Source organism: Accipiter gentilis, chromosome 7, assembly GCF_929443795.1.
Source record: "Accipiter gentilis chromosome 7, bAccGen1.1, whole genome shotgun sequence".
Taxonomy (NCBI): domain Eukaryota; kingdom Metazoa; phylum Chordata; class Aves; order Accipitriformes; family Accipitridae; genus Astur; species Astur gentilis.
This window is the reverse complement of record NC_064886.1, coordinates 18589183-18616388: the sequence shown is the minus strand read 5'-3', so window position 1 is coordinate 18616388 and position 27206 is coordinate 18589183. Positions and strand designations below refer to the sequence as shown.

At 51.5% G+C, this 27206-nt stretch overlaps 1 protein-coding gene across 1 annotated transcript; it reads left to right on the top strand.

Annotated features, from left to right (window-relative positions):
• The first annotated feature begins 1457 nt into the window (after positions 1 to 1457).
• Positions 1458 to 23258, top strand: SCARB1 (scavenger receptor class B member 1). Its single transcript, XM_049804552.1, has 12 exons — positions 1458 to 1683; positions 5611 to 5768; positions 7186 to 7327; positions 7785 to 7988; positions 8303 to 8398; positions 8989 to 9101; positions 11033 to 11199; positions 11849 to 11967; positions 13641 to 13714; positions 14662 to 14713; positions 15175 to 15321; positions 21193 to 23258. Exons 1-12 carry the CDS (start codon positions 1564 to 1566, stop codon positions 21313 to 21315), a joined length of 1515 nt encoding a protein of 504 aa, XP_049660509.1. The 5' UTR covers positions 1458 to 1563; the 3' UTR covers positions 21316 to 23258.
• The last annotated feature ends 3948 nt before the right edge of the window (positions 23259 to 27206 follow it).

Below are 27206 nucleotides of genomic sequence, written 5' to 3'. Positions count from 1 at the left end.
GTGGTTCTGATTTGAAGGTGGCCTGATTGCTGTGGGGGGAAAGAGCTGCAGGAGGACATGGGGACACTCAAGGAATGTCAAAAGCCTACACAGAAGACTGCAGTGCTGTGTTTTAAGAAATTCTTCTATTTTAAATGCCTCAGTGAAAGAAAAACCCTGCAATGCCGTACTTAAAAACTATAATGTTGTGCAAATATGTAACGGCCTGGAGCGTGATCCAAGTGGATGTGCTGCAACCAGAGCAGCAGAAAGCTTGTTGGAGGAGAAACCTGTGTCGTGGTCTCGTGTAAGCTGAGTCAAAGCACTGATCTCAGCAGGTCGCCTTGCTGGATTTGACGAACTTCAAGGGGCTGTTAAGGGTGGCAGTGCAAACACTTACAGAGCACGGCACCTGTGAGCAGAGACCACAGCTTGGGTAGGATAAACCACAGAACAGCAGGTTTTGATGAAAACAGCAAAGCATTGCATAAATGTTAAGGATGTCTTTTGTTCTAACTGTGAAAGTACCTGCTGTCTCAATTCAGAGGGCTTCACACAATTCACGTGGTGCCTGGGGTATCTCCTGGATCTTACTTGGGTTTATTGGTTTTTGAAGGAAAACTCCTTTCACGGGATTTGTTTCTAGCAAAATGTTTTAAAGTGAAGGAAGACAGCACCTACATTGTACTGGGTCTGTAAGCATTGGTGCTGGGGAAATAGAGTACAGCCAGCAGCTGCCTCCCTTGTGGAGACCTGGCTGGTATTGAACAGACATGTTAATTGCTCCAGCAATTAAACAGAGGCAACTATCAAGGAAAAAGGTCAAGAATGAAAAAAGACACAATTAAGTGTAAAGACACAAATACAGGTGTTCCACCAAGGTGAAGGCTGTGGTAACAGTCGGGTCCTCTGCTGTGCTGGTGGGAGCCTGTGGGCTTGTGTCTCCCCGTGGCACCCACGTGTCACATCACGGAGGACAGCGTTTTGGAGGTGGGTGTGCTCCAGTTTCTAGACCCTTTAGCTCAGATCAACTTACAGTTTGGACAACAGGATGATACATCTAATCGTTTTAAAATCGGCTGTCACAAGCTGGACTCTTCCCCTTTTTTTTTATTTTCTGCTGACTTTTAGGGATGAGTCCCGACCAGGCTTTTGTTCCGGGCCAGTTTAGGTGCACAAGACAGACAAAAGACCCAATTCCTTGGCAAAACAGAGGCGGCTGAAGAGGCGAGGGATGTTTTCCCCTCGGGGACAGCCTGGGGTTGAGCCGTGGGTGACGGGCCGACGGCTGACCGCCTGCCGAGCCCCTTACAGCCGCCCGCTCTTGTCCCCTCTCCCGAGACGCCTGCAGTGACAACAAGCTCGCAGCCGCCCCGCCTGCCGATGCGGTGGCCGCGGGGGGAGCCGGTCCCTCCGGGGGGGGGGCTGGGCCAGCCGCCGGGGCCCGCCCCCGCCCCGCCCCCGCCCCTCTCCGCCCCGCCCCGCCCCCTCCGCCGCGCCGGGCCGGGCCGGGCCGGGCCGGGCCGCGGGGACATAAAGCGGCGGTGGCGGGTGGGGGCCGGCTCCGTTCTGCTGTGCCGCGCCATGGCAGCGGTCCGGCGCAGGGTGTCGGTGGGGCTGGGGCTGGCCGGGGCGGCCTGCGCCCTCCTGGGGGTCAGCCTGCTGCTGGTGGGGCCCCTCATCATCAAGGAGCAGGTCATCAAGGTCAGCGGGGCCGGGGGGGGGACGGGACCGGGACCGGAGGGTGTACACGTTTGGTGCATGGGGGCCGAGGGGGGGGGGTGGAGGCGGTGCACGGCTGGGGGCTTGGTATAGGGCTGGTACGCAGCCGGTGCGAGGTGCAGGGGTGATGGGGGTGCGGGGTGGCGGAGCCGGTGCGCAGCCGGGGCTGGTGGTGCGTGGGCATGTTCTCCTTGTGCGGTGTAATCCGGAGGAACGCGAGAGGGCTGAGCACCGAAGGGTCTCTGCGTCGGTGTCGCTGCTGCAGCTCTGAGCAGCCTCAGGATCCTAGTGCAGGCAAATCCGGGCTTGGGCTATTCCCCCCTGGGTTACAGCAAATGTGTCTGGGCTGAATGGGCTCTGGCCCCGGATTAGCAAGGGTTTTTCGCATAGCTGGAGTCAGCCGGGGCGATGGTGCCGGTGGTGCTGGGCTGAGCATTGCCGCAAGCAGCAGCCCTTCCTCCTGTCCCTACTACGTTTACCTGCAGCGCTAGTTGTTCCTTTCATATAGGCGTGCAGACTGCCAGGCTCAGATGTACTCTGGTGAGATGCTTTCCGAACTGGAAATGGCACAGATGGTGTGCGCGAGTGCTCTGAAGGAGCCTCGTGCGCGGAGCAACCTCCAAGTCATTCTCTCCTTGACTGAAAACCTAAAGAGCTGCCTCTCTGAAGACCTCAAGGGAGGCTCTGGGGCTGAAGGGGTGTTTGTCCCTCACTGTTAAGATGTGGGGCTGTGGATGGACTTGTTGGTCTGTTCAGTAACTGCTGCGCAGTCTTGGGAACCAGTGCTCCTGTCTTTGCTGTTGGGGCACCAGTTATCCTGCTGTAACAAACCATTTGGCTCATTCCTACATTTAGCCAAATCTTTTTCTCCCTACCCAAAGGAGACGTGCACCCTACCTGGGCATTTCTTCAAGCTTGCACCCGCCCAGGGCAGCAGCTGGAAACGTGCTTCTGATGAAAAAGGTGAATAAACACCCCATAGTCAATGGCTGCACTTACGTGTGCCGCAAAGTCTCCGCCAAAACCAAACTTCTAGTTAACTGTGTCCTCTGGAAGTGCTGCTGGCTGGGCAAAGCCAGTCAGTCCTGTGGCTTAAGCAGTAAAGGTCAATCTTTGTCCAGTTTCATGGGCATCAGGAGCTGGTACCTGCAAAGAAAAGGCTGAATGGCCCCTGCAGAACAGGAATGACATTTTTGGTGCAAAAACCTTTCTGCCCTCTTCTTTTTAGCCAGACCTGATTCTTTCTAATTCCTAAGAACTTGCGGTGAGAACAGAAGGTGAGGAAAAGACCAGCCCTTGTTTTTCCTCAGGTTTCCCTTCATCTCAAGCCCTTGGTCTCCACATCTTCAGCATGACCCAAAACAGTCCTGAGCTCCTATGAGGCTTAATCTGAAATGGAAAACATAACTGAGTAATGATGTCTAGGGCGATGAGAAATATCCAGGGCCTTACTGAAACTTCTGGGTTGATATTCAGAGTGGTGTAGGTAAGAGGAGCTGGGCCTTGAAGGGCTGGGGTTGGGCAGGTGAAGGCTGCTTTGCCCATCCTGGCTTCCTGAGCTCTGTCCAGATGGTGTATCCTGACAGGAAAGCACTCAGTTGCAAAGAGATTGTAGTTTTGAGGATATCTTTGAGTAAAGTCCATACGGGAACATGCAGTAGAAATGGGGAACTTGGAGCCTCTCTCCTGCCCCATTTACAGAAACTGCAGCTGTCCCGGCAGCTGGGCTGCCTGCGGCATCGGCCCTGCAAAACCTGGGGACGTTGCTTTTCTGGAAGCACCTGGAGTGCCACAGACCTGTCTAAGATATGAGCTTTAATGCAGTGAGACTACATGGACTCATCCATCTGCCACTTGCCACTTCTGCTCCACCCGGGAGCTCTTGTGCTGTCCTGCCTGAAAGCTGGGAGAAGACTGACAGTCTTTGCTGTTTTAGCAGGGTGATGAGCATGGTGGTGAGAGGATGTGGAGGGTGACACTGAGGTTGTGGTTGCACACAGCATGACTGCTCCTCTCAATCTGAAGAGGAAACCTCAACTCTCGGTTTTACTGAGCAGGATGGCTGAAGCCTCGCCTCCGGAGAAGCAGGATTTGGGCTCTGCTGATGGAGCTGCTGCTCTTCTGGTGCTGCCTGGAGGAGCCAGGCAGTAGCCAGTTCCTTGCGCTTCCTCAGGAACAGAGATCAGCCTGGTCAGGAGGGGTCAAACATCTCAGTGACACTTTGTAACCCATCTAAGTGAAAAATAGTCTGTTTTTATTTCAGATGTATGACCATGTTTGTTTTGACCTACAGGTAGCTTAATTGTAAGGCTACCCTGTTAAGTAGATCTTGATTAGCAGCGTTGGTGGAGTACCTAGAGCTGCTGTGCCCAGATGGGAGAGGGCTGAGAAAGGTAGCAGGGAGCTGGGATGCAGCTCCATCTGACTGTGTACATATTACATAAATAAATGCATATGCAATGAGGGATCCAGGGAATGCAAGGCAGAATAAGCAAGTAAAGGAAAGCAGATTCAGACTCTATTGGACACTCAGGAGTAGGGATTATAAAGCAGGCTAAATAAAATCCGAGTGGGTCTCGTCCTCTAACTGCTGCTTTGCCATGGAAATCCTTGAGGCTGGCAGGACGGAGGTTCTTGGCCAACAGCAGGTGGGTGCTGACGTGGAGGTGGGAAGGGTTTGCTAGGTGGGTTATACTGCACTGTGGACATGTCTGCTCAGGCGTAGGGCTTGGAGCATCTGGGCTTCAGCAGGGGGCTTGCAAAGCCCCACTGCTTGTGGGTGGCACAGCCTCGCCACGAAATGGCTAAAGAAAGATAGAGCGTTGCGGGAAAACCTCCAGCAGCCTTCCTTCTCAACACCCTGTGGCAGAAAATACACGCACAGTCAGATTGAGGTGCTGCAGGGCAGGAGAGCTGTTGTGGGGCTGCCAAGCCGCAGTGGGGTAATGCCCACGTGCCTGCACCAATTCGTGGATCAAACCCACTTCCATAAGCTGTCTGGGTTACTTAACCACAGCAAGGGCTTGTGCTTGCAGAGGAAGCGAAGATTATGATGGAACACACCCAAAATAAAGTGCTCAAGAAGGAACAGGCTCTTGTCCACAAGGCAGACACCGGGAGGCAGGGAGGGAGTGGAGACAGATGTGCCCACATGCCAGCTCCTGGGCTGGTGAGCTGGTGAGGGCTTAAGTCATGTTTGGGGTCCTGCAGGCATTTCCCAGCAAATGGGAGAGTGATATGGAAAGGCCGACTGTGCGTTGCCTTTGACCTGCCTTATGACCAGCTGTGAGTCGCCGCAGGATGGCAGCTCAGGGGAAGCGAAGGTGTCCTGCACAGCGCTGTCAGGACACAGCTGGGTCGCCATCCCAGTTCCTGATCTGCTTTTGGGGAGTTTAGCGGGCTCTACCTGGCTCGTACCCAAACAGTTGTGCGGATGGGTGTCACCTCTCCCAGCCCTTGCGTGCTTCTGGCTGCGTGGAGCTGCCAAACCTGGCAGGCGAGCAGAGGCCTTTGGGACAGGGTTGTTTCTGCCAGGCAAGTCAAACTGCAGAGCTGTGAATAATTCAGTGCTGGCTTGTCTAGCACAGAGTGAGCCTCCAGCACATCAAAATAGCTCTGAAATCCTGTGGGTAGGATCTGGAAAGTTGAGCCTGAATAAATAAGCCTACAGACATCCTGTGGCATGAACTTGATGCTTCTGCATACATAAGAGTTCCTGGGTTAGATCTGGCTCAGTTTCAGTCTGCATAACATGCCTGGATCCTCTGGAGAGCCCCTGCTGGAACTGCTGCCTTCGGCTGGGCCTGCCATGGAACTGAAGGTGGATGCGCTTAGCTGCAGCCACTGAGCCCAAGAGTTGTGTGTCCTTACTCTTTTTTTTTTTTTTTTTTTTTTTTTTCCCCCCTGCAGAATGTCAGGATCGACCCCAGCAGCATCTCCTTCAGCATGTGGAAAGACATTCCCGTTCCTTTCTACATGTCGGTGTACTTCTTTGAAGTGTTGAACCCCAAGGAGGTCCTCCAGGGCGCAAAGCCGGTGCTGAACCAGCGTGGACCCTATGTTTACAGGTCAGGTACCGCTTGTGGTCCAGCTAGGCATGAGCCTGGCCACTGTGCTGCCTGCCAGGCTTCTGGCTGACTCTCGTGGCAGGAGGGCATGGCATTAGCATACTTGGTGTGAGTCCAGTGGCACAGGATTTTAGAGCAACCCAAATGTGCTCTAATTGCTCTGATCTTGCTAAAGCCACAAGTAGGACCTCTGGCTTCCAGGGTGGTAAGGCTGGTCTGTGCTTCAATGAATTGTGGAGCTTAGTCCCGTGCGGGGACCTGTTGGGCAGCCAGACCTAGGCAGATATGGTCCAAACGTAGGCATGAGGGATGTTGGTGTGGTGGTGGGCAGCCCTCATCTTCCAAATGGACTTGTTTCATCTTCACTGGGCATTTAAGACTCCATCTCCAGAGCTGGAGTCACTTCAATATCAAACTTCACGGATTGGCCTAAGACCTCTTATTTAACATGAGACCCAGAATCTGCCTAACATGAGTGCTCTGGTCATGAGAACCATTATGGAGCACTAAAACTTGGTGAGGCCCACCTACAGCAAGGCTGGGTCTATTTGCTATGGCTGAGGGTGGTGGTTGAAGCCCCAGGTGCTTCTCTGAACCCGAAACATGAAGTGATGGTTGACATTGAGTTGAGCGTGTGAACTTACCCGTAAATAGTAATATTAAACACATTAGTGCCTACACATGTAGGCAAAGTCAGGTCAGCAGCCTAAGCAAGCTCATGTGGGGAGATTACTGGTTTAATCCAAAGCTGTTTGATTGGCGTTGGGGGAAATCTGGCAGTATGTATATGCTCTTGTTTCCCCTGTGCTTGCCAGGTCACACCATAAGACCATGTGGATTCTGTATGTTGTGATCGCATCAGTGACTTGGCTTGGGGAAAAGGCTTCACTTACCGTAAATAAGAATAAACAAAGAGGCAAAGCTTATTAGTGTCCTTGTGTTCCCGCTGAGCAAGATTAGTGCCCTTCCCTAATGTGGGCCATAAAACAGAGGCTCCACAATAAAGGACTTTGTTTTTGCTGGTGGGTTGAGCTGCAGCTCTCTTGGGAGCTGTAACGGGCTCACGATGTTGGGGACAACCACGTACTGTGGAGCATTGCAGCCCCTTCTCATCAGCTGGGAAGAATCACTTGGTGTCTGCGAGTTGCTGCAGAATCCCATCTGGCAGGGATGCCTCGCTCCCAGGCTGCCATCTTCTCCTGCTAGACCCTAACCCTGGTTGGGGTGTGAGGTTGACACTGCCTGTTCCCCAGCACGCTGCCTCCCCTGCTGTCCCATGGCTTCTTGCTGGGGTCCGGCCTCCTTCCTCTGCTCTTCAGAAGCACGCCCAGGCCTGTGCAGCCCATCCTTGCTCCACAGGCGTTGTGGGGTTACTGCGTGGGGGAAGGTTCTTCTGATCACTCCCATCTCTTTGCAGAGAGTTCAGGTATAAAATGAATATCACATTCCATGACAATGACACAGTCTCCTTCCTGGAGTACCGGAAACTCTTCTTCCAGCCGGACTTGTCCAACGGCAGCGAAGATGAGTACATCGTCGTGCCAAACATTTTGATGATGGTAAGGGCTTGCTCCGTGGATGGGTACCAGTTTCTGAGCTTGTGGGGAGGGTGATAATGCCCAGTGCTGACTCAAAGCTTACTTTCTTGTAGAGCTTAAGGCTAATCAAGCCATGAGGTGGGTTAAGCTTACAAAATAACAGTTTTCTGCTTTCTGGGTGTTGCTTGTCGTGTTGGGCTGTAACCCTTCTAAAAGCAGAGTGTGCAGGGTGGCTGGCAAAGCGGCTGGGCTCGAGTCTGCAACCTCATCTGAGCATCCTCTGGGCAAATGAAGCCTGTGAGGCCTCAACTGCTTTCATCCCAAACTGGGGATAAATCACAAACCTCAGTTTGTCCAAAGGACTTCTCCAGGGCTGTAGAGCGGTGCAGCAGAAGGACCTTGCTGAGCACCGAAGATGCATTGCTGCTTCTTTAGTAAAGATTGGGCTCTCATATCAGAGGTTTGATTTCTTTCCCAGGGAGCAGCTGTAATGATGGAAAACCTGCCAAACTTTGTGAAGCTTTTACTGAGTGGAGCCCTGGCTGGCCTGAAACAGGAGGCGTTCATGAACCGGACGGTGGGGGAGATCATGTGGGGGTATGAAGACCCTCTTATAGACACAATAAATATGTTTGTTCCTGGCCTGATCCCTTTCAAGGGGAAATTTGGCTTATTTATAGAGGTGAGTAAACTGTTGGTGGGGAACACTAAAATTACAGCAATATTGGTCTTGGGGATAGCCCAGACACACGGTCCCCTCACAAACCATTTGGAGCAGCCATGTGTAGCTGGTGGTGGTTGTGTAAGGCTGCCGTAATTCTCCCCTCAGGCAGAAACGCATGTGTTGGAAGCTGTCGCTGGCAACAGAAATAAGTAAAAGTTCAGTACCTTCCAGTATGTGAAACACCCCTAGAGCTGACGAAGCATGCTAAGTCATTAACATGTTGCAGTCTTGCTGTGTATAGTGGATTAAAAATTAGTTTCTTCTCTCTGCAGCTTAATAACTCCAATTCAGGACTGTTCACAGTGAACACAGGCATGAAGAACATCAGTAGAGTTCACATGGTGGATTCGTGGAATGGACTAAAGAAGGTGAGTGTCAGGCAACAAACCTCTAACACAGGGGCAATGCCTGATCTAAAGCAAGATAAACTGAAAGCTCTTGGTGGTGTTGTATCTTTGAGTCGTAGGTTTGAAGGCAGGTTTCTATGGGATTTCAACTGCTGCAACTTCTGTTCTAGCAAATTGCCAGAAGGCAGCCATATGACAAGAAGCTTGTCATGCATCATCGATGTCACTCTGACTCCCTTGAAATGCTGTTGGAGCTGGTTGCTTCTAATGGTTGAAGTCCCAGGCCCCTGCGGCCTGTGTTTAAGGCGTTACTTTAAATAACCTTGTTAAAGGGGTGCTTATTCTTCCCTTGTGGAATTCCACTCCTAACTAAAATCAACTGAATCTACAGATCAACCACTGCGGGAACACTTGGGACAGGTGGATCTTGTCCTGTTTTTCCATTAAGTGGGCAGATGTTAGAATGGGAAAGGTCTTGGAAGCTCTTTAGTGTTGCTATCTCAAGCTACTATGGAAGCAGTGTAGAGTGGTTGATGTCCCATGCAGGGATGGAAGCCAACTCTCCAGCAAGCTCGTCATTCTGAGCTCTTCTCTCTACATCTGTCCCATAGGTGAACTACTGGCAGAGCAGCGAGTGCAACATGATCAATGGGACCGCAGGGGAGATGTGGCCACCATTCATGTCCCCGACGTCGCTGGAGTTCTACAGCCCTGATGCCTGCAGGTGAGGCCACAGCTGCCAGCTTGTCCCTGTGCAAGTGCCAGGAGATGCAGCACTCATCCCATGCACACAGGATACCTGTGCAGTGACGCAGAGGGCTCAGGACTCGTTTCTGTAGTTAAAGTTCAGCTGCCGTTCAGCATTGCAGTATCTGAGCTTTGCGAACAGTGTAGTTTTCTAACTAGCAGCATCTTGTGGTATTCATAAATACCTTCCAGATCACTGGAGAAGTCTAACTTGCCCATGTTGAATCAGTAGAAAATAACCAGTCTAGATAAGATGTGGGAGGTGAGAGGGTGAAGTAAGCGTCGTCACAAGGAAATGCAGCTATAACTATTTGCAGAACTATTTCAGCTGACTAAATGCTTGCAGAAGTGATGGGGGGGGGGGGGGGGGGGCTTGTGCCACTGTTTCCAGGCTGCTTCACTTTTTTTGCTGCCTACTTCATGTGCTGCTGTGCATGTCTGTCCTGTATAAGACACCCTGACCTTAGCTGATCACACAGGGGTTAAAGTATCCTGCAGAGCCTGCCTGTGTGGAAACTCCCTGAAGCTGGAAGGAAGGGAAGGCAGGAGGTGGCACAAAATCCTGTCCCCAGCTTGGGGAAGATAAAGTTAATTCAGGCTTTGTAGATTGTGGTGCAAAACAAGCAAGAGCTCTTGCTGAATGGAGAACAATGACCTCTTCAACGGAACAAGCAAAGTCAGCTGAGCCAAGTATTAGTGCAGGAATTCCTCTACACAAGGGACATCAGCAAATACCAAAATGGCCCATAGCCAAGGACTTACAGGGAAGTTTACTGGTAATCAAAGTTTAAATACACATACCTGTTTCTGTAAAACTGCAGAAATCTTCTAGGAAACAGAGCATGTTTCCAGGCAAGACATACAGTCTGGGAGGAAACCAAGCTTGGTTTCTTGTTAGCCCAGGAGGTTCCTGCCAGATAATGCTGTGGGGGAAGTGGCTCTGCCTCTTCTCCAGCCAATGCTGTCTCTTCTCCCCACATCTCTGTCTCAGCCTCTCTGCTAGCCCGGCTGGCTGGGGAGGAGTCACAAACATCAGTTGATAGACTAAGAGCATATCTGCCTTGCTGCAGGGCATGCAGGGCTCACCTGCTATGCTGTTTGCACATTAAGTGCAGCTGATGCTGGGATGGAACTACCTCGATGTCCCTGCAAGGTAGGCAAGGCTTTATCCTGCTGATGTGCTGCAGCAGCCTCTGCCTCCTTGCTGGAAGGTGAGCACAGCCGAGAGGCATGCACATAACTGCTGAACAGGTCCTGGATTCCCCATCCTTGGTCCTGGTGTCAGAAGGCAGCTGTAGGAATAAGCATCCCCTTGGCCTGCCCAGGCTGTTTGCATCCTTGCAAGCCTCACTGGAGTGTGAAGGGAGCAAACTTCCCTCCTGGAAACTTGCATCTGTCCTGGCCAGCTGGTAGCAATAATGCAGCGTAACATCACTAGCCTGTTGTATCAAGAAAAAATCTTGCTGCATAATGTAGTAGAATTTTCCACTCCCCTGAGAGCCTATATGCTGGAGTTGTGCTGCAAAAGAGATTCAGCCAGTGTCCATCCCCTGTGACAGAGCGCCTCGGAGCCAAGGCTTGCACAAAGAGGGTATTATCTTTTGGAGAGCAGCCCTGGGGATTATGACATGCCTTTAAACAAATCTCATCTGGACACTGCAAACAGACTTAGAAGCCTGTGGTTTGTCTCCATAACTAGTCCTGACCAACCCTTTATCTGTGCTTAAAACATGGAAAGCAAATGATTTTAATACTCATTCCCTATCCAAAGCACTGCTCTGGAGTTTATCGTGATCTCAAAGTCTAAGTTACATTGCAACTGCGTCTTATTCAGCGAAGATAAGAGCCCGGTTCTGGGCTGGCAACCTGTTGGCTAATCCTGATGCCTCTCCACTGAAACAATTCCAGATCCATGACACTGGTGTACGAGCAATCTGGGAAGTTCGAGGGTGTGCCCACCTATCGCTTCGTGGCACCAAAAACTCTATTTGCCAATGGCACGGACTATCCACCCAACGAAGGCTTCTGCCCCTGCATGCAGTCTGGCATCCAGAACGTCAGTACCTGTAGGCTAAGTAAGTGCTTTCTTCCCCAGGCTCGACCTGCCGTACCAATATTAAACTGTGGGGATGTGATACGAACTTGGCTGTCTGGAAAAATTGGCTCTGCTATCTGCTGGAATGCTAAAAGGTATTGCTGAGGTCTGCATTCTTGCTTACACTCCTGCAGGCACCTTGGCAAGGAGGCAAAGAGGGAAAATCCTTGTGCCCAAAGTCCCCTTGGTCCATGGCCCTACGACAGCCTGGCGTTTGTGGGGATTCCCAAGGATACTGTGGGAGCATTACGTCCCCCGGGTTGGGGAGGGAGCAGGCAGGGGAGCAAGGGTAGGAAGAGACAGGCCACGTAACTGCCGAATTAAATGTTAACTTTGGACGCTAAGCACAGGTCACATGGAGCGAGAATTCAGATTTAGTGTCCTAACCCATGTCTGGGTACAGTGAGTTACCATGGCATTGCATGGTGCCTGGGGCGGAGACAGTGGCTTAAACGCTGAGTCTTAACCCTCCCAGAGCAACGGAATAAGCTTCAGGGAGGGAAGGAGCTTTCTGGTTGGGAGGAGAAAAATATAAAAGCCTGTTCAGAAGTGCTGCAATGGCTTTAAAACCTCAACAAAAAGTCTCAAATGGGTCCAGATGAGCTTAAGGTGTCTTTGTTCTCATCCAGATGCACCAATATTCATTTCCCATCCTCACTTCTACAATGCTGACCCAGCCCTGGTGAATGCTGTCGAAGGTCTCCACCCCAGCAAGGACCAGCATGCGCTCTTCCTTGACGTGCACCCGGTGAGTGAGCTTGCCGGGGTCCTCACCCCGTGGAGGAATCTTGCCTCACCCTGGGGGTCCAGCCTGGGCTGGGGAGGGGGGAGCCTGCCACCGGCTGCGTGGTGGCCTCGCTCTGTTCTCGTGGCACCTATTTGAGTAGGTTCCATAGTGCAAAGACTGGCGAGGACACGTGCAGATAAAAATGTCAAAGCCATAAACTAAATGAATAACTAGCCTGGCTTCTAGAGAATTGCAGAACTAATTATAAACATAATTGTTTTGATAAGCACAGTCAAGTTCTTTCTACTGACTCAGGTCTATAACACCAGGAAGTGTATCTAGCAGCGGCCCAGTTACACCCCATATCTGCAAACACATATTGCCATGAGAGCTGACTGGCAAAGCCTGAAGACCACGCTGTAGCTGAAGCTGAAGCTGTCACCACCATTTTTGGGCTGGCTTCTTCCAGTCTCTCAACCTGCCCATCTAACTGGCTGCTTTCGCACTGGACTGCTGCTGTGTTACACTTCTCACATGTCTATAGCATAAGGGTGAAGTCACCTCTCCAGTGGTGATGAGTTGGGGTGTCCTGAGCCATCGTTGTCCCAGCTGCTGATGGGGAGGGGACTTTGGGATCTTCCACCAATGGCCTGTGTTGCACGTGGTCAGATCTTCCAAATGTTCAGTGATGTTTGCTCAAGCAAGAAACCAATCCCCCTCTTGAGGTAAGGTAAGCTGTGCTGCTTATCTAGGCATTAGGTTCTCTCTGCTTTTCTTATCACAGTTATGGAAATCTAAGTTTATTACAGTATCAAACATCTACTGATAACAGTCCAATTAACTAATTCTTATCTAGCTGAGGCCTGCTGAGTACAAGTGAGGCAATCCAACAAAAACTTTCTGCCCTCAAAAATGTGTTGCAAAACTGCAGTGTCATGAGAAACCAATGCCTTAATGGGTGTCAGCAAGACCAACTTCGTAGTGTATTTTCATGGTCTTAGGGCGTTGCTGGACAGTGATGTCTGTTGGTTCCTAGTTATGAGACGTGTGTTGTTCTTTGCTGGGTGCATGAATCCTTTGCACTGATGCATTTCCATCCTGCTGCTGGTAGGATGAACGATAGAAGAGGCTTATCAGGCTTCAAAAACCACTGAAGTTGCTATTAAAACACTCTGCCTAGGGAATCACTTACAGGTTGCATATGCTACTTGGTAATTTGAACTTGCTTTTGTTCAGTCCCACAAGCCCTGGGTCACACAACGCCTCCCTGGTTCATACTGTCTGCCCACTGAATGCACGCTGCCTTCTGCAGCAGCCACGTCTGTTCAGGTTCGCTTTGTGCCTTCGGACCGCCCCAAGGGAGCTGAGCCCTTCTGGATGCTGCTGTGAGCATTCAAGTGAAGGGGACAGACTGCAAAGTGTCATGGGGACAGCGCTGTCCCTCCGTGAGCGGTCATCCTCAGGGCCTGGGGACTGGTACCTGGTTGACCAATGCTTGTGCTTTGGTGGAAACCCCAGCTATACTCCTGGTCTTCTGTGTGTTGACTGCAGTGGACCTCTGGATGATCCAGTCCATTGCTCTGGAAGGTCGTGCCTAGAACAGCTATGATGGAAAGCAAAGGGTTGCTCCTCTGCAAAGCTCTCCAGACAAATGTTGCCTTCACTTATGAACTGATTTGTCTCTTCCTATGCAGATGACGGGCATCCCCATGAACTGCTCCATCAAGCTCCAGCTGAACCTGTACATAAAGCAGGTGTCTGGTATAATGTAAGTAGTCACCTTTTGGAAACGTCCATCTCCCTTGAGCAGGGTGTGCTGCTGATGCTGGGATCACTGCAGAGTTTAGTCTCCCCAAAGATGAAGTACCTTTAACATTACCAGTTGTCACGGTTGCAGAAGCCAGCTGGCTTATGTGGTGAAATGACAGCTATTCCAGTGACCTCAAACTGCCATCCTTTAGAGGCACAGCATGTGGCTGCCTGTTTGCTTGGCTCCTGCAGCATTTCTGCACCTGACTGGACAGCCCGATGAATGGACTGATCCTGGTGAGGCACAGGAGCGGTTCGCCTGCACTGGGCTGCTGCTCAGAAGGTGTTATATCCAACATGGAGAGGCGAAATACACTCTGCCTACAGGGTTGACAGTTGAAGCCTGTGTCCAAAAAGACACTTTCAGCTCTATGAAAGCAAACAGAAGGGCTCTGTAACAAAGTTGTGTGGTGCCAGATGTTAAATACCCAAAAGGGTGGGAGTCTGCTCCTGCTGCTTTGACTGGCTCGAGTGCATACACCAGCAGACAGCCCTGACACCATGAACTTGGCCGCACCGCCCTCTGGTACCATGCAGGTGACTGAGACGTCTTGGAGCTGTATGAAGTTTAGCCTTCCAGTTCACTGAGTTCATGTCCCTGGAGCCCACATTTGGGATGGCACTTACTGCTGTCATCAGGGAGTTAAGCACAAATGGAAGCGTAAGGTCTGCTCTTGCATGAAGGGCCCAAGTGGGACCTGGTCCCTCAAGGAAGGGAGCAGCTCACTGAAGCAACAGGAATTGCTACCTTCTTACACTGGTTTCCTGGCCACTATCAAGTCTGTCAGGCCTGTCCCTTTAGGAAGAACTATGGCACTAATTGTGGCCTGGATCAACCAGAAATCTAAGTGTGTATTTCTTTTTTTTTTTTTCTTTTCTTTTTTTTTTTTTTTTGTCCCTCCCTAGTCAAACAGGGAAGATTAAGCCGGTGGTCCTGCCGCTGCTGTGGTTTGCAGAGGTGAGCTGCCTTCCTCGACCTGATTCTGCAGAGTCTCTCCTGCAGGAGGGGGGAACTGCTTCCCCATCACCCAGTGCTGGGGAAACTCCACTTTGGATAAAGCTTTAAGCCAGACAGACTAATTAAGCGCCAACAGAAGGCTTTGCAATACTTGGCTATGTCATTAATCCCTCTGAGCTGAACAAGCCCTCCACTATACTTGGTAAACCTCTGGCTTTGTCCTAGATGTGGGGTTAAATAGGGCCCAGAACAGAGCTGCCAGCATCCCCATGCTAATGTGGGCTAGGGAGTGCAGCGTCCAGCTGACTCCAATTATTTAGTAAAAGCTTCTAGCCTGACTGAATTTTGCATAAATTTCCTAATCTGTGCTGGGAGGTGGTGGGAGAGGAGTTGTGCAGCTGGTCTGTCTCAGCCCTGGATGGGAGGGAAATGCCACTGACAACTTTGCTTTTTTTGAGCAGAGCGGATCTATCGAAGGCTCAGTCCTAAAGCAGTTTTACACCAATCTGGTGCTGATCCCGTCCATGCTGGACTACCTGCAGTATATCTTCCTTGGGCTGAGTGTCCTGCTCATTATGTCAGCAGCTGTACTCATGGCAACAAGTCAGGTAAGAACTTGCAGATCTCTAATGGGAAATGCTGTTAGTCAAATCAGACTTAATCAGATGATGTAGATTGGGCTGACAATCTAACGCTCCTGAGGAAACATTGGCTGATGCCACGAACAATGTCCTAATGGTGCCAGGTGCCAGCACATAGCAGCAGCACTTCCTCGGCCATCTAGAAATTGGGCTGCAAATAAATAATGTAAAAGCATTTCTAGCCTTCTCAGTGCACAACAGTGACAGAAGTGGATTCCTGTAGGAGGAGGTACTTCTCAGCTCATTCAGCTAATGAAGGAACAAGCCTGGCTTATCAACCCAGCCTCCACAGAAAGCAGCAGGTCTGTGCCATTGCACAAATCTGTGCATCTCTGCAGGGTCCCAACAGTTTTCTAATCTGAACAGAGCTTTCTCGAGGGGATGGAGCTACTTGAGCGCAGCTTGTTCACAAGTGAAATGCAGTCGCTGCGTTCTTGCAGAAGGGGCACAGTCACCATGGCCGCTTCTCAACCCAGTCTGAGCTCTGTCTTTTCCTGAAACTCACTTGGTTTCTCTGCAAACTACTCCAAATAGCTCTGGCAGTTAAACCTTCAGGGCCTTTGTGAATCTGGGCTTACTGAAAAGCGAAGACCTTTGAAGCCTGCAGGGAACTGGCAGCTGGGTAGAAGTTGGCCAGTGGTGGGGCGGGCAGTGAGGGTGCCTGACTGGCACACAAGTCTGATCTGAGCTGTAAGGACAGAATATAAAGCAGCTAAAACACTTGATGGAGATCTGTGGCTCTGGCTCCAAAACATTCATCTGATAACACTAAGCTTTCTAAAAGCTTTAGCTCTTGAAGTAGAGATCTAGCTCCCTACCCCTAACCTATATCAAAGCAAGCTTATTTAGTTTTGCACTACAGTCAAACGGCTTGAGCTGGCTCTAAAGCTACAGAAGTGAGGAGGCTACTTGTGGGGATAAAAAGGCAATGCTTTGGATGAGAGCAGGCTAAGGGGAGAGCACGTGCGAGGGACTGCTTTTGCTCAACCTCCTGTAACTGCCCTTACTGAAACACTAATGCAAACCCACTTTAAATAGTGCCAGGGTTCTCAGAGTATCACGTAATTGGATTTTAACCAAGCCTACAACTGCTTGATTGACTTAAACACATGATCCCAAATCCCCTTGTTCCTCCGCGCACTTCCCTGCAGGGTGGGAGCGATGCTAGGACCCGAGGGCTCAGCGTTAAACCCTTACTGTGCTCCAGGGATGGTCAGGCTTTGTGTGCTGAACCTCTCTGCTCCGGCAAAAGCAAGTGGTTGCTGGCAAACAGACTTCACTCTGCTGCATAGCACATGCATATCTGAAAAATGTCTGTATTTGCTAGGCAGCTATTTGTAAGACCTTATGCAGCCCTGGGCTGGCATTTCCTCACCCTGCTTTGTGCAAGTCTTAATTCCTGGTATCAAAGAGCCTCAACCATGCCAGAAAGGGCAGGGAAGAAAGGAAAGCTTTTCAGGAAGAAAAGCTGGAATTTAAATTCACTCAAGTCAACTGAATATCTGCTTGTGAAATATCCCAAACCCAAGCGTAAGCCGGCTGTATTTCGGTGCTCAGCCAAAAGTGTCATGAAGTGCAAGAACTAAAAATCAACCGCAGGAAGTGCCCGACTACCTGGAAAGTGATTAAAAACCCTCAATGACCTTATAAATCTCTAAGGAAGCTGCGCAACAACACATGAAAGTCTCTGACTAATGAATGGATAAGAGCTGGAAGACAGCAATTTGCAGCCAAGGTGTGTTCCTCATTTGATTGAAGTGTTGCTGATCTAGCAATGATTGCTTAATCATGCACAGTCCTCCCTCTTGAAGTCACCGGCGTTGTCAGAGGGGACACTGAGCAGGGGCATTGACTGCACCTTCACGTGCCTGTCAGTGTGAAGGTCCCCCTGAACCCAGCTCCTGCCTAGAGTATCTTGTGTGCCGCTGGCTTCTGGAGGGAGCAGTGTGCTCTAAACCCAGTCCAGATGAGGTACTGTGAAACGCTTAAATCTTAGTCTAGCTTATAGTGGAGCCAGTTTGAAGTGCATCTGTTGGACCCACAGTTCTAAAAAATGCATAAGTCTGTACAGGTGTAAAACATGCCCAGATGCAGCATTGTAGCTCTCCTCTGCTAACATGGCCTAAAACCTGTACACCCACAGGCTTTGACGCTTTTAAAAGGCAAACAGACCATTTTAAAACTGGCTTGACACTGACCAAAATCTTAAATAGGACTTAGTTTAACCTAAATTTTGAAATCTTCATTAAAAACTAGATTCTAGTTAAACAGTGATTTAAAATCTCCTCTTAAAATTGGAACCTTCACAGAAGTCATGTCCAAGTGCACCATAAACTAGCCTGATTGTTTTCTAGGAAAGATGCTCTTTATTTTGGAGTAGCAATAAAAAGAACTCTCACAGTAATAAGGCCAACCAGGCCACCCCTGGCAAAAATCTGCCTCCAGTTAAGGGGACGGTGTTGCGGGAAGCCAGACTGTAGGTGGGTACCCAGTCCAGGTAACACATTTTTCTCTCATCCTGATGTGATTAAACTTTGCTTAAAACCAATCAAATGGAAATGTTTACTGTCCACATCTACCAGACATGCCCTCTTGGCAAGCTTTGATAGAATGATGTTGTCTCATGGCTTTATTCAAGGCAATTTAGATGTCTTAATACTCACACTTAAGCAGGCTGCAAGCACATGCTCTTATTGTTTCTCCTGGTGTACCTGATCTGCAGCCCTGACAATATCAGCAGGGATCAGGGTGAAAAGTGGGAGTGGTGTGAGGAAACACTTTTCTTGCCTATTTTCCCCCTTCTAAGTGCTTGAGATCCAGAGGTAAGTTTCTGAACGGGTAAAAACTCATGGGCGTAACAGAGGTAGTCCACTGGTGGGTGTCGCTCCCCTCCTGCATGCAGGGAGCCTCAACAGAAAGGCTTTCAAGAGGGAATTTCTGATGTATAAAATATCTGGGTTTGTATTACAGGATCACAAAATCACTGAATCATTGAGGTTGGAAGGGATCTCTGGAGGTCACCTAGTCCACCCCCCCTGCTCAAGCAGGGTCACCTAGAGCCGGTTGCCCAGGACCATGTCCAGATCTCTCTTGTCTCAATATCTCCAAGGATGGAGATTCTCCAGCCTCCCTAGGCACCCTGTTTTTCAGTTTTTACAGTTTTCACAGTAAAAAAAAAAAAAAAAGAAAAAAAAAGCGCTTCCCAATGTTCAGATGGAACCTCCCGTGTTTAAGTCTGTGCCTGCTGGCTCTTGTCCTGTCCCCTGGACACCACTGAAAAGAGCCTGGCTCTGTATTTACACCTTCCCTTCAGATACTTGTATGCATTGGTAAGATCCCCCTGAGCCTTCTCTTCTTCATGCTAAACAGTCCCAGCTCTCTTGGCCTTTGCTCACATAAGAGATGCTCCAGTCCCTTAATTATTTTAGTGGTCCTTTGCTGGACTCTTTCCAGTAGCTCCCTCTCTCTTGTCCCGGGAAGCCCAGAACTGGACACAGTACTCCATGTGTGGCCTCACCAGTGATGAATAGAGGGGAAGGATCACCTCCCTCGACCTGCTGGCAGCACTCCTAATGCAGCCCAGGCAACAGTTAGCTGCCTTTGCTGCACGGGCACATTGCTCGCTCACGTTCAACTTGGTGTCCATCAAGACCCTCAGGTCCTTTTCTGCCAAGCTGCTTAAGAGTTGAGTGACCCTTAGCATGTACTGGTGCATGGGGTGGTTCTTCCCCAGGTGCAAGACTTTGCACATCCTCTTGTTGAACCTCCTGAGGTTCCTGCCAGCCTATTTCTCCAGTCTGTTGAGGTCCCTCTGGGGGGCAGCATGGCCCTCTGATGTATCAGCCACTCCTCACAGTTTTGTGTCATCAGCAGATTTGCAGATCACTAATAAAGATGTTAAACAGGATTGGACCCAGTATCGACCCCTGGGGTACACTGCTAGTTTCTGGCCTCCAAACAGACTTCATGCCACTTCTCATGACCCTCTGGGCCTGGCTGTTCAGCCAGTTTTCAGTCCACCTCACTGTCCACTCATCCAGCCCATGCTTCATAGCTTCTCTATAAGGTTCTCCTGGGAGATGGTGTTGAAAACCTTACTGAAGTCCAGGTAGACAATATCCACTGCTCTCCCCTCATCTACAAAGCCAGTCATTTCATCATAGAAATTTATCAGGTTGGTCAAGCATGATTTCCCCTTGGTGAAGCCATGCTGACTACTGATTACTTTCTTGTCCTTCATGTGGCTGGAAATAGTTCCTAGGATTAGCTGCTCCATCACCTTCCAAAGGATTGAAGGGAGGCTGACTGGCCTCCTGTAGTTCCCCAGGTCTTCCTTCTTGAACTCCTTCAAGACAGGAGTGACACTTGCTTTCCTCCAGTCTTTGGGCACCTCTCCCAATGGCCAGTACTGTTCAAAGATGATGGGGAGTGGCCTTGCTGTGATATTAGCCAGGTCCCTCAGCATCTGTGGGTGCATCCCATCAGGGTCCATGGATTTGTGTATGTCTAGGTTGCTTAAGTCTTCTCCGACCTCAACCTCTTCCACCAAGGGTACCTTTTCCTTGCTCCAGACTTTCCCCTGGTCTCTGGGGTCCCCAGCCTCCTTCAGCAACAGGCCCACGTGTTCCCTAGTCTTCCTTTTGTCACCCATGTACTTACAGAAGCCCTTCTTGTTGTCTCTGACATCCCTGGCCAGATTCAATTCCAGTTGGCCTTTGGCTTTCCTAATTTCATCTCTGCATGCTGGGAGAGTGCTCCTGTATTCCTGCCAGGTTACCTGTCGCTGCTGCCACCTTCTGTATGCTTGCTTTTTGCATTTGAGTGTGGCCAGGAGCTCTCTGCTCATCCACATAGGCCTGCTGGCATTTCTGCCTGACTTGGGATGCTTGTTGGGATGGACTACTCTTGAGCTTGGAATGAGGTGATCCTTGAATACCAACCAGCTTTTTTGCTCTGATTATTCCCCCCCCCCTCCCCCCCCACCTGAGCTCTGTAGTCACTTTTGATACTTTCCAGGTGGCCCTGGTGGTATCCTTGGTGCCCACACAGAAAAAGTAGTGGGTAATAGCCAAAGGGCTGGATAAGCCTTGCAGTCCCTCCACAACACCCCAGATCCAGGTCCCTAGCAAGCAGCAGATGTCTCTAGATGGGTGGGCAGGTGGGTGCCTATGTCCCCAGCAGCAGGAAATGACCCACTACTGTCACTTGCTCCTTCCTCCAGAGGGTCTTGTGTGATTTAGGGGTTGGGGGGGGGGCGCACATGATCTGCATGAAAGCATATCTGGCTCCTCTTCAACTTTGAGGGTGGTGAACCTATTTTGTAGATGTAAACCTTTAGGTGGAGCAGGAACCTTCCTCTTGGTGGCAGAAGGCACCAGCTTCCACCCTTCCCCTTCCACAGAGGTTGTGCTTACCTTTATACTAGGGATGGGTGCTGTCTGTGTCTCTACTGCAGCTGGGGTGTGGGGGTCTTCAAGATGTCGTGTCTCTGAGAAGACCCTGTCTGTCCCCCTTTCATATTCTTTGATGCTGTGCAGCATGCTGACTTGGTCCTGTAGCTCCTCCACTTGTTGACACAGCTCTTTAGGCTGGGCGTTTGGGAAATGTTACAAGTGTCGGTAGGCAGGAATGGAAGTAACTTCATTTTGTTAGGGGAGGAGATGCAAAAATCTTCAATTTAAGAAGCCTTCAGAAAAGGGTTCTTAGCCCCATTAACGTCCACAAGGTTTGGGGCACGCAGATCCCAAGTGGGCATGTGGTGAGCCCTGTGCACTGTAATGTCTGAGCACAGTGCCACCGCTGAGTGCGTGGCTGTAACCGCTGTCTTCTCCTGTTCAGAGAACCACTGCCGAGAAGAGCCCAAGCCACCCCACCACGCAGAGCAAACCGCCCTCCTCCTCCGAGACAACGCCACTCCTACAAGATGCTGACACCCTGAGCCAGGACGATGCCGAAGCCTGAGCCGATGCCACCAGGACACGTCAGTGCTGGGGGTGAGACCTGCTTTGGGTTCCCAGAGGTCTCCGCAAGGTGAAGTCGTCCTGGCAGCTCAGTGGAGACCCTGGACACCACGGCAAAGCCACGGGACAGCACTGCTGCACCAGCACTCCCGCACTGGGGCATGGGAGACCTCATCCAGACACCCGAAACACAGTGTTCAAGAACCCTTGTCCCCAAGGTGCTGGCCTTTGCCACAGCCTCTCTCCCCGTGGGCCAGCAGGAATGAAGATGGTCGTTATTTTGCAATTTAAAACTGCCTATTGCTAGGAGTAAAAGGCACTTTAATAGGAGCCTTTAAAATAAATGAGGTTTGTATACGTAGCACTGATGGGATTTAGTGATCTTTTTAAAAGCCACCGTTCATCTCACACGAATGGGGCTTGCTATCCTGAAGCCACTTACGGTTTTATTGCCACTTGATGTGACTGGACTACACCGCAAATCAATTCTGGGTGCTGTCACTGCAATGATGTTTCTTCCCAGGGTACCTGGAGCCTGCCCAGCTTTGCTCCAGCCTTTGCATGTGTTGGAGAGTACAGTGGTGAATTTTAAAGCCCCAATTCTCTGCCATGACCTTGCGCTCCAGTGATTCCGGCCCACAGCCCTTTTACTTAGCCTCTCCTTGCTTTAGGTGACTGCATGAGATAAGCCTTGCCAAAAAACTCGGTGGTACATCTGACCTGTCTCTCAGCTCCTGACAGTTGTCCCTGCTGCCTGCTCAGCCATCCAGGGTCAGCTCTTCTGGCCATGCACCATCGGTGCTGGGGGGCCATCGCATCACTCTGGCTGTGCTGCCTGCATGCGGGAAGGGCTCAGGCAGAAGCGTGACCCTGTCCTTGAACATTAAGGAAGAAAATTGTGGTTTTGAGATGGAGGAAGCTATGTGCAATCATGAAAGTAACCATGGCCTTAGTAGGTTTTGATTAAAATACTGCAGATTTCTGAAACTGATGTCTTGGGAGATCTGATTGTGCTGGGGTCGCTCTTCAGCAGGAAAGAAGCCCAAAGCCCAGGGATAGTGTTGGCTAACTACCAATGAGTAGTTGTCTACCACCCCTGCCTTCCCTGCTTCCAACCAGGAGCTGGGGTAGCCCTTGGGAAAACCAAAGGGGCCAGTGCTGGTACCTCTGGCAAGGACAAAACAGAGCAGGGGGAGTCTCTGGTCTCTCTTGGACCTGGGGACTTGTTGCACTGTGTGTGGCATGGATACTGTCATGTTCTAGAAACTGTTGCAATTGTCTAGGACAGCCCTGTGACCTTCTGGGGGGTAGGCATTACTTTTCCTCTTGCATCTCTGTCCCTCTTGCTAGGCAGGAAGAGCACAGGAGCTAAAACCAACACCGGCAGTTCCTACGCTGGTGCATTCCTGACTGGCCATGTCCCCAGTCCTGCAGCAGGGCTTGGGCTGTCTTGTCATGGAAACAGTTGTGACATAGCCCGGGTCACGAAGGGGAAGGGTAGCGGCTACCCAGAACTTGGTCCACAGGCTGGACTTGCCTAGATGCCCGAAGGGAGTCTCACAGTAAAGGTGGGACAAGCCAAGTCCCTTCTTGTGGCCAGTACTGCTGGATTATTTCCGTGGCATGAGTCCTCGCTGAGGGTGCTGCTTAAACTACAGCTGTAAACTCTGTCTGGCCTTGAATCCAAAATTGTCCACCTGCAAACAGTGGCTCACAACCTGCAGCCTCAACCGAAATGGGAGGAGGGCAGAGGCACCGTCTCAGACAAGGCACTACAGAACACTTGACCCACCGACTCACCCGATAAGACCCGGCGGCATTCGGCAAAGCTAACCGTAGCTCAAAGATAACTACCCCCGGGCTCACCTGCCTGAGGCTTTAATGATGTACTGGTGCTAATTGCTGTCGTACAGGTGAAAACAAATAAAATACTGGAATACTGGTCCTAGGGCAACCTTTTTTTTTTTTTTTTTTTTTTTTGGTCTTTGCAGAAAAACATGTTGCAAGAGCTCTGATTTTTAGGACAGGTCTGCTCGTTGCAGTAGTAAGCCTTTGTTCTGGGGGGAGGTTCCTGGCTGCCCTGGGGGTGTTAGGTGGGAGGGGGGGTGTCGGGGCTCAGCGGCGCTGCGGTGCGGCCGCCTGGGGGCGCTGTGGGGCCGCGGACGCGCGGCCGGGCCCGGGGAGGGGAGACCGCGGCCGGGCAGCGGGGCAGGGGCACGGGGGACGGTGCTGCCCCCCCCCCCCCCCCCCCCCCCCCCGCGTCCCCTCCCCGGCTTGGTGGCTTCAGAAGGCGGCCGGGGGGTGGTGGGTGGGGGGCCAAGGAACAAGGCCGGCAGCCCCCAGGCAGCCTTGGGGCGGACTCACCGCTGCCCTGCCCGGCTAGGCCGGGCACCGAGCCCTCCTTACCCTGGGGAGCGTGAGGTGACCCAGCCGGGAGGGACCCTCACCTATAGACGAGGTGCCTGCGCACACACCATCCATGCGTTAACCTCAGGGCACTTTGCAAACCCTGCTCGGGCTGCCCCGGTGAAGATGGGGAAGCTGAGGCAGGGATGGAGAGTCCCGGCCTGCTCACCAGAGCCTGGATGGGCGCAGGAGGGCCGGCAGGCCCTTTTCCAGCCTCAGCAGTCCCCACTTGCCTGATTTACACCACTGCCGAGCTGGATCGATCAGTGGAGCTCCTTGGCGCTCGTTCCCCCTCCCTGTGTACTGGCTGCGGCCACAGCTGGTCGGCCACGCTGCAATACGGTTATTCATCAGCTCGCCACACTGCAATTATATTCCTCCTGCGCTTCAGTCACCTTGTTGGCTGCTTGCGAAGTTTCCAATTCATTTTAAAATGCTTCTCGTAACCCCCAAGTCCTTTCCTGGCCCTGAATCATTCTCCCTGGCCAATTCCCTTTGCACATGGTGTTCAGGGCTGTTACAGCCCAAATACCAGCGAGGCACAGCCCGCACCCCTGATGCGACACGCTCCCTCACTGTGGAGGGACCGGCACAGCATCTCCTCTCCCTTCCCTGCACTGAGCTGGGTTGAAGTCATTTACATTCTCCTAAGGATTTTAATTGGCCTCCACAGGCTCAGTAATTATCACAACAATCTCATTTTACTGTGCAGAGCCTTGGGAGTCTCCTTTCACCCAGCCTGGTGCTTCATCGCTGAGAGCGTCTCCAGCTGAGAGCAGTTGCCTTTTGGACTGGGCAGCAGTGCAGGTGGGGGGATCAGAAGGGACGGGGGGCACTTTCAGGACTCGGTGCCTACTTTATTTTCCCCCACTGTGTGACGGACCCTCCACCGGCTCCTCTGGAAGACAGACCATGGATAACACAGCCCTCCCCATTTGCATGGAAGGTAGGGTGCTTTTATAAACATGGTATAAATGCAGCACGGGAACTGTTCCCATTCCCTTTCTCCAGCCCTATCCCACCTTCCCTAAAGCAACCCCCCAGCCCAGCCATCCTCTGGGGCTGCACGGCTGGGGAGGGGGCTCAGACCCAGCTCAGATCCTCCCGCACCAGGAGCAGTCTCTCTCCTATCCTCTTCACCTGTGCCCCAGTGCTCCCAGGTGCCCATCACTGGTTGTGCTGGGTTAAAACCCCAGCAGGCAGAAGAGGCTCTGGTTTGAGCCTGTGGTTTGAGCCCTAGCAAGCCTTTGCTCTGCTGTGATATATAGCTGCTTGGCGTCTCCTCATCGCATCCAGGTTTGCACCTGAACACGCACAAGCTGTGGCTCTGGTCCCCTGCGTGCAGGAATCTTACAGCAGTGACAAAATCCTTCAGCAACATAGGGTGGTAAGTGAGGTTGCTGTTGCAGGGGTTGTGGGCAGGCACGTCTCCTGGGGCAGAGCTGTGGCTCTTATTGCTTAAAAAAACCCCAAAACAAAACACAAAAAATAAGCAAACGAACAAAAGAAGCAATGTGTAGCTGATGCTGTTGCATTTATAGGGGTGGCATCATGGTGTTTGATGGGGAAGTGATTTTCTCCCTGGCAGCTATAGGGGACTGAGCTTTATGTGCATGCAGCCACCTGTGTGAAGCTGCAGTGTGGGACTGCAGGGCCCAAAGTCCAGGCAAGAGGTGCCGGGAGGAGATGAAGTGAATTGTGGCACTTGGTTTCTCTTGCAGTTAGCCACAATGAATCTTTCTGTCTGAGAGGAAATAGCTGGAGGGAGGACAAGAAGCTTGTGTGATTTTGGAGGGAGCCTTCATGGCCTGCCCGTGCCTGGGCACTGCAGGGTTTGCCTGTGCTCCCATGCTGGCTGGGTTTAATCCTGTCTTGGGCAGGGATCTCTGCTGTGTCGCATTGTGGTGAAGGACTCGGGTCCTGGGTGGGTACATGCAGCTTAAACCAGCATCCATCCTGTGTGCGAGCTGGGGTTTCACTCTGGAGGCCCCCTATCTAGCGTGTGCATGGGGATCTGCTCTGGTTGAAGCCCTTTCTCAGTCTGACACCGAGCACAAAGTGTTTTTCTGCTCTGCGCCGCAGTGCTGGCGCGAGCAGTGCCCAGCAGCCCTGGCCCTCAGCTGCCCTCTGTGCTTGGCCAGCACAGCGCTCTGCGCTGCCGTCTGCTGCCTTGGCTGCCGACCAGCCTGCCCGAGAGGTGCCCCATGATGCAGAGATCTCTGCCCGCATCCCTTCTCTCGCGGCGCGGCAGAGGGACAGTGCTGGGCGACCCTGGCATTGCCCCCAGCGTGAGCCATGCCTTTGGGTACACCCTCCACATGTGCAAATGTGCTGAGACCCGTGTTGAGTGCGTTATTGTTGCAGAAAGCAAATAATGGCTGCTGGGCTTTGGCAGAGAAGTCTCTGCTCCCAAGTGTGCGTTGGATGTCGGCGTTAAACTTTATGGTGTTCAATGCCTCATTTAAAGAGTGTGACTAAATGTCCTTCTACCTCCTGCTCATGAGGACACAGGAGCTTAATTTTATCGCCTTGCTAGTCACCAAAGTCAGGGCTGGACTATTTCTGGGAAAAAGCCTGTGTGTGAATGAGCTCCACCCGGGGCTGTCAGAAATTCTCCTGCCCTTCAAAAAGGGAAGGAAAAAAACCAAAATGTACTTCCCGGTTTGAGCAGTTCCTTTTACCAAGATGCTGCTGTGTTCTGGAAGTGAGAGCCATAGCGTTAGCCCTTTGCACAGAGCATCAGAGATGCTCTCTTTGGGATGCACTATCCTTGCTGTTGTGGGCACGGGGCTCCCCAAGTCACCCTGCCATCACCTTCCCATGGCAGTTCATGTGCCAAACGTTGGCTCTGTTAGGGTAAACCAGACCATGGCCCTGTACTGCGTCCCTGTTTCCCTTTCCCATCACCATGTGCATCCGTGTGGGGTGGTGCCCAGCGGGGAGGTCCTGCTGCAATCCAGGGCCATGGGGCTCAGAGCGGTGACGTGCAGCCGGCATGGAGCCAGGGCTCCCTGCACTCGGTGGCTCCCTGGGAGCGCTCGTTTTCTGGAGCAAGAGAAACAATTCCTAAAAAGGAGCAGTCAGATGGAAAATTGATACCAAATGGTGATATCAGTCCCTTGAGGAATAAAGTTTGATCTCTCAACCCATAGTTCCTGGAGATTAGGACACAGGCACACAATGCTATTTTAGAGGGGTTTTTTTTTTGGTAAAGTTTATTATTTTCACCTTTTGTAAGTTCATGATTTTCCCAGACGCAAGCTGGCTTCAGATTTGATGCTGATGGCACAGGCCGCCGCTTTGGATGTGTGGAGGGTCTGCAGAGCAGTGCCTGGGCCTGCTCCGGCTGCTTCACAGGTCCTGCAGGCCAGGGACCATCCCCAGCAGCTGATACTGGGCTGGGGGGTTTGCCAGCCCTGCATGGTCATTGCCGTCGGGTAGAGGCAATCCCCAGCAGGCAATAGCCATGGTTCCTAGGCTGGTGAT

Excerpts from the sequence above, each read along its gene's own strand:
- SCARB1 (XM_049804552.1), top strand. The coding sequence starts at position 1,564 with ATGGCAGCGGTCCGGCGCAGGGTGTCGGTGGGGCTGGGGCTGGCCGGG. Across the intron at positions 11,968-13,640 it reads TCTTCCTTGACGTGCACCCG|ATGACGGGCATCCCCATGAA; the intron begins GTGAGTGAGCTT and ends CTTCCTATGCAG. Across the intron at positions 15,322-21,192 it reads TACTCATGGCAACAAGTCAG|AGAACCACTGCCGAGAAGAG; the intron begins GTAAGAACTTGC and ends TCTCCTGTTCAG.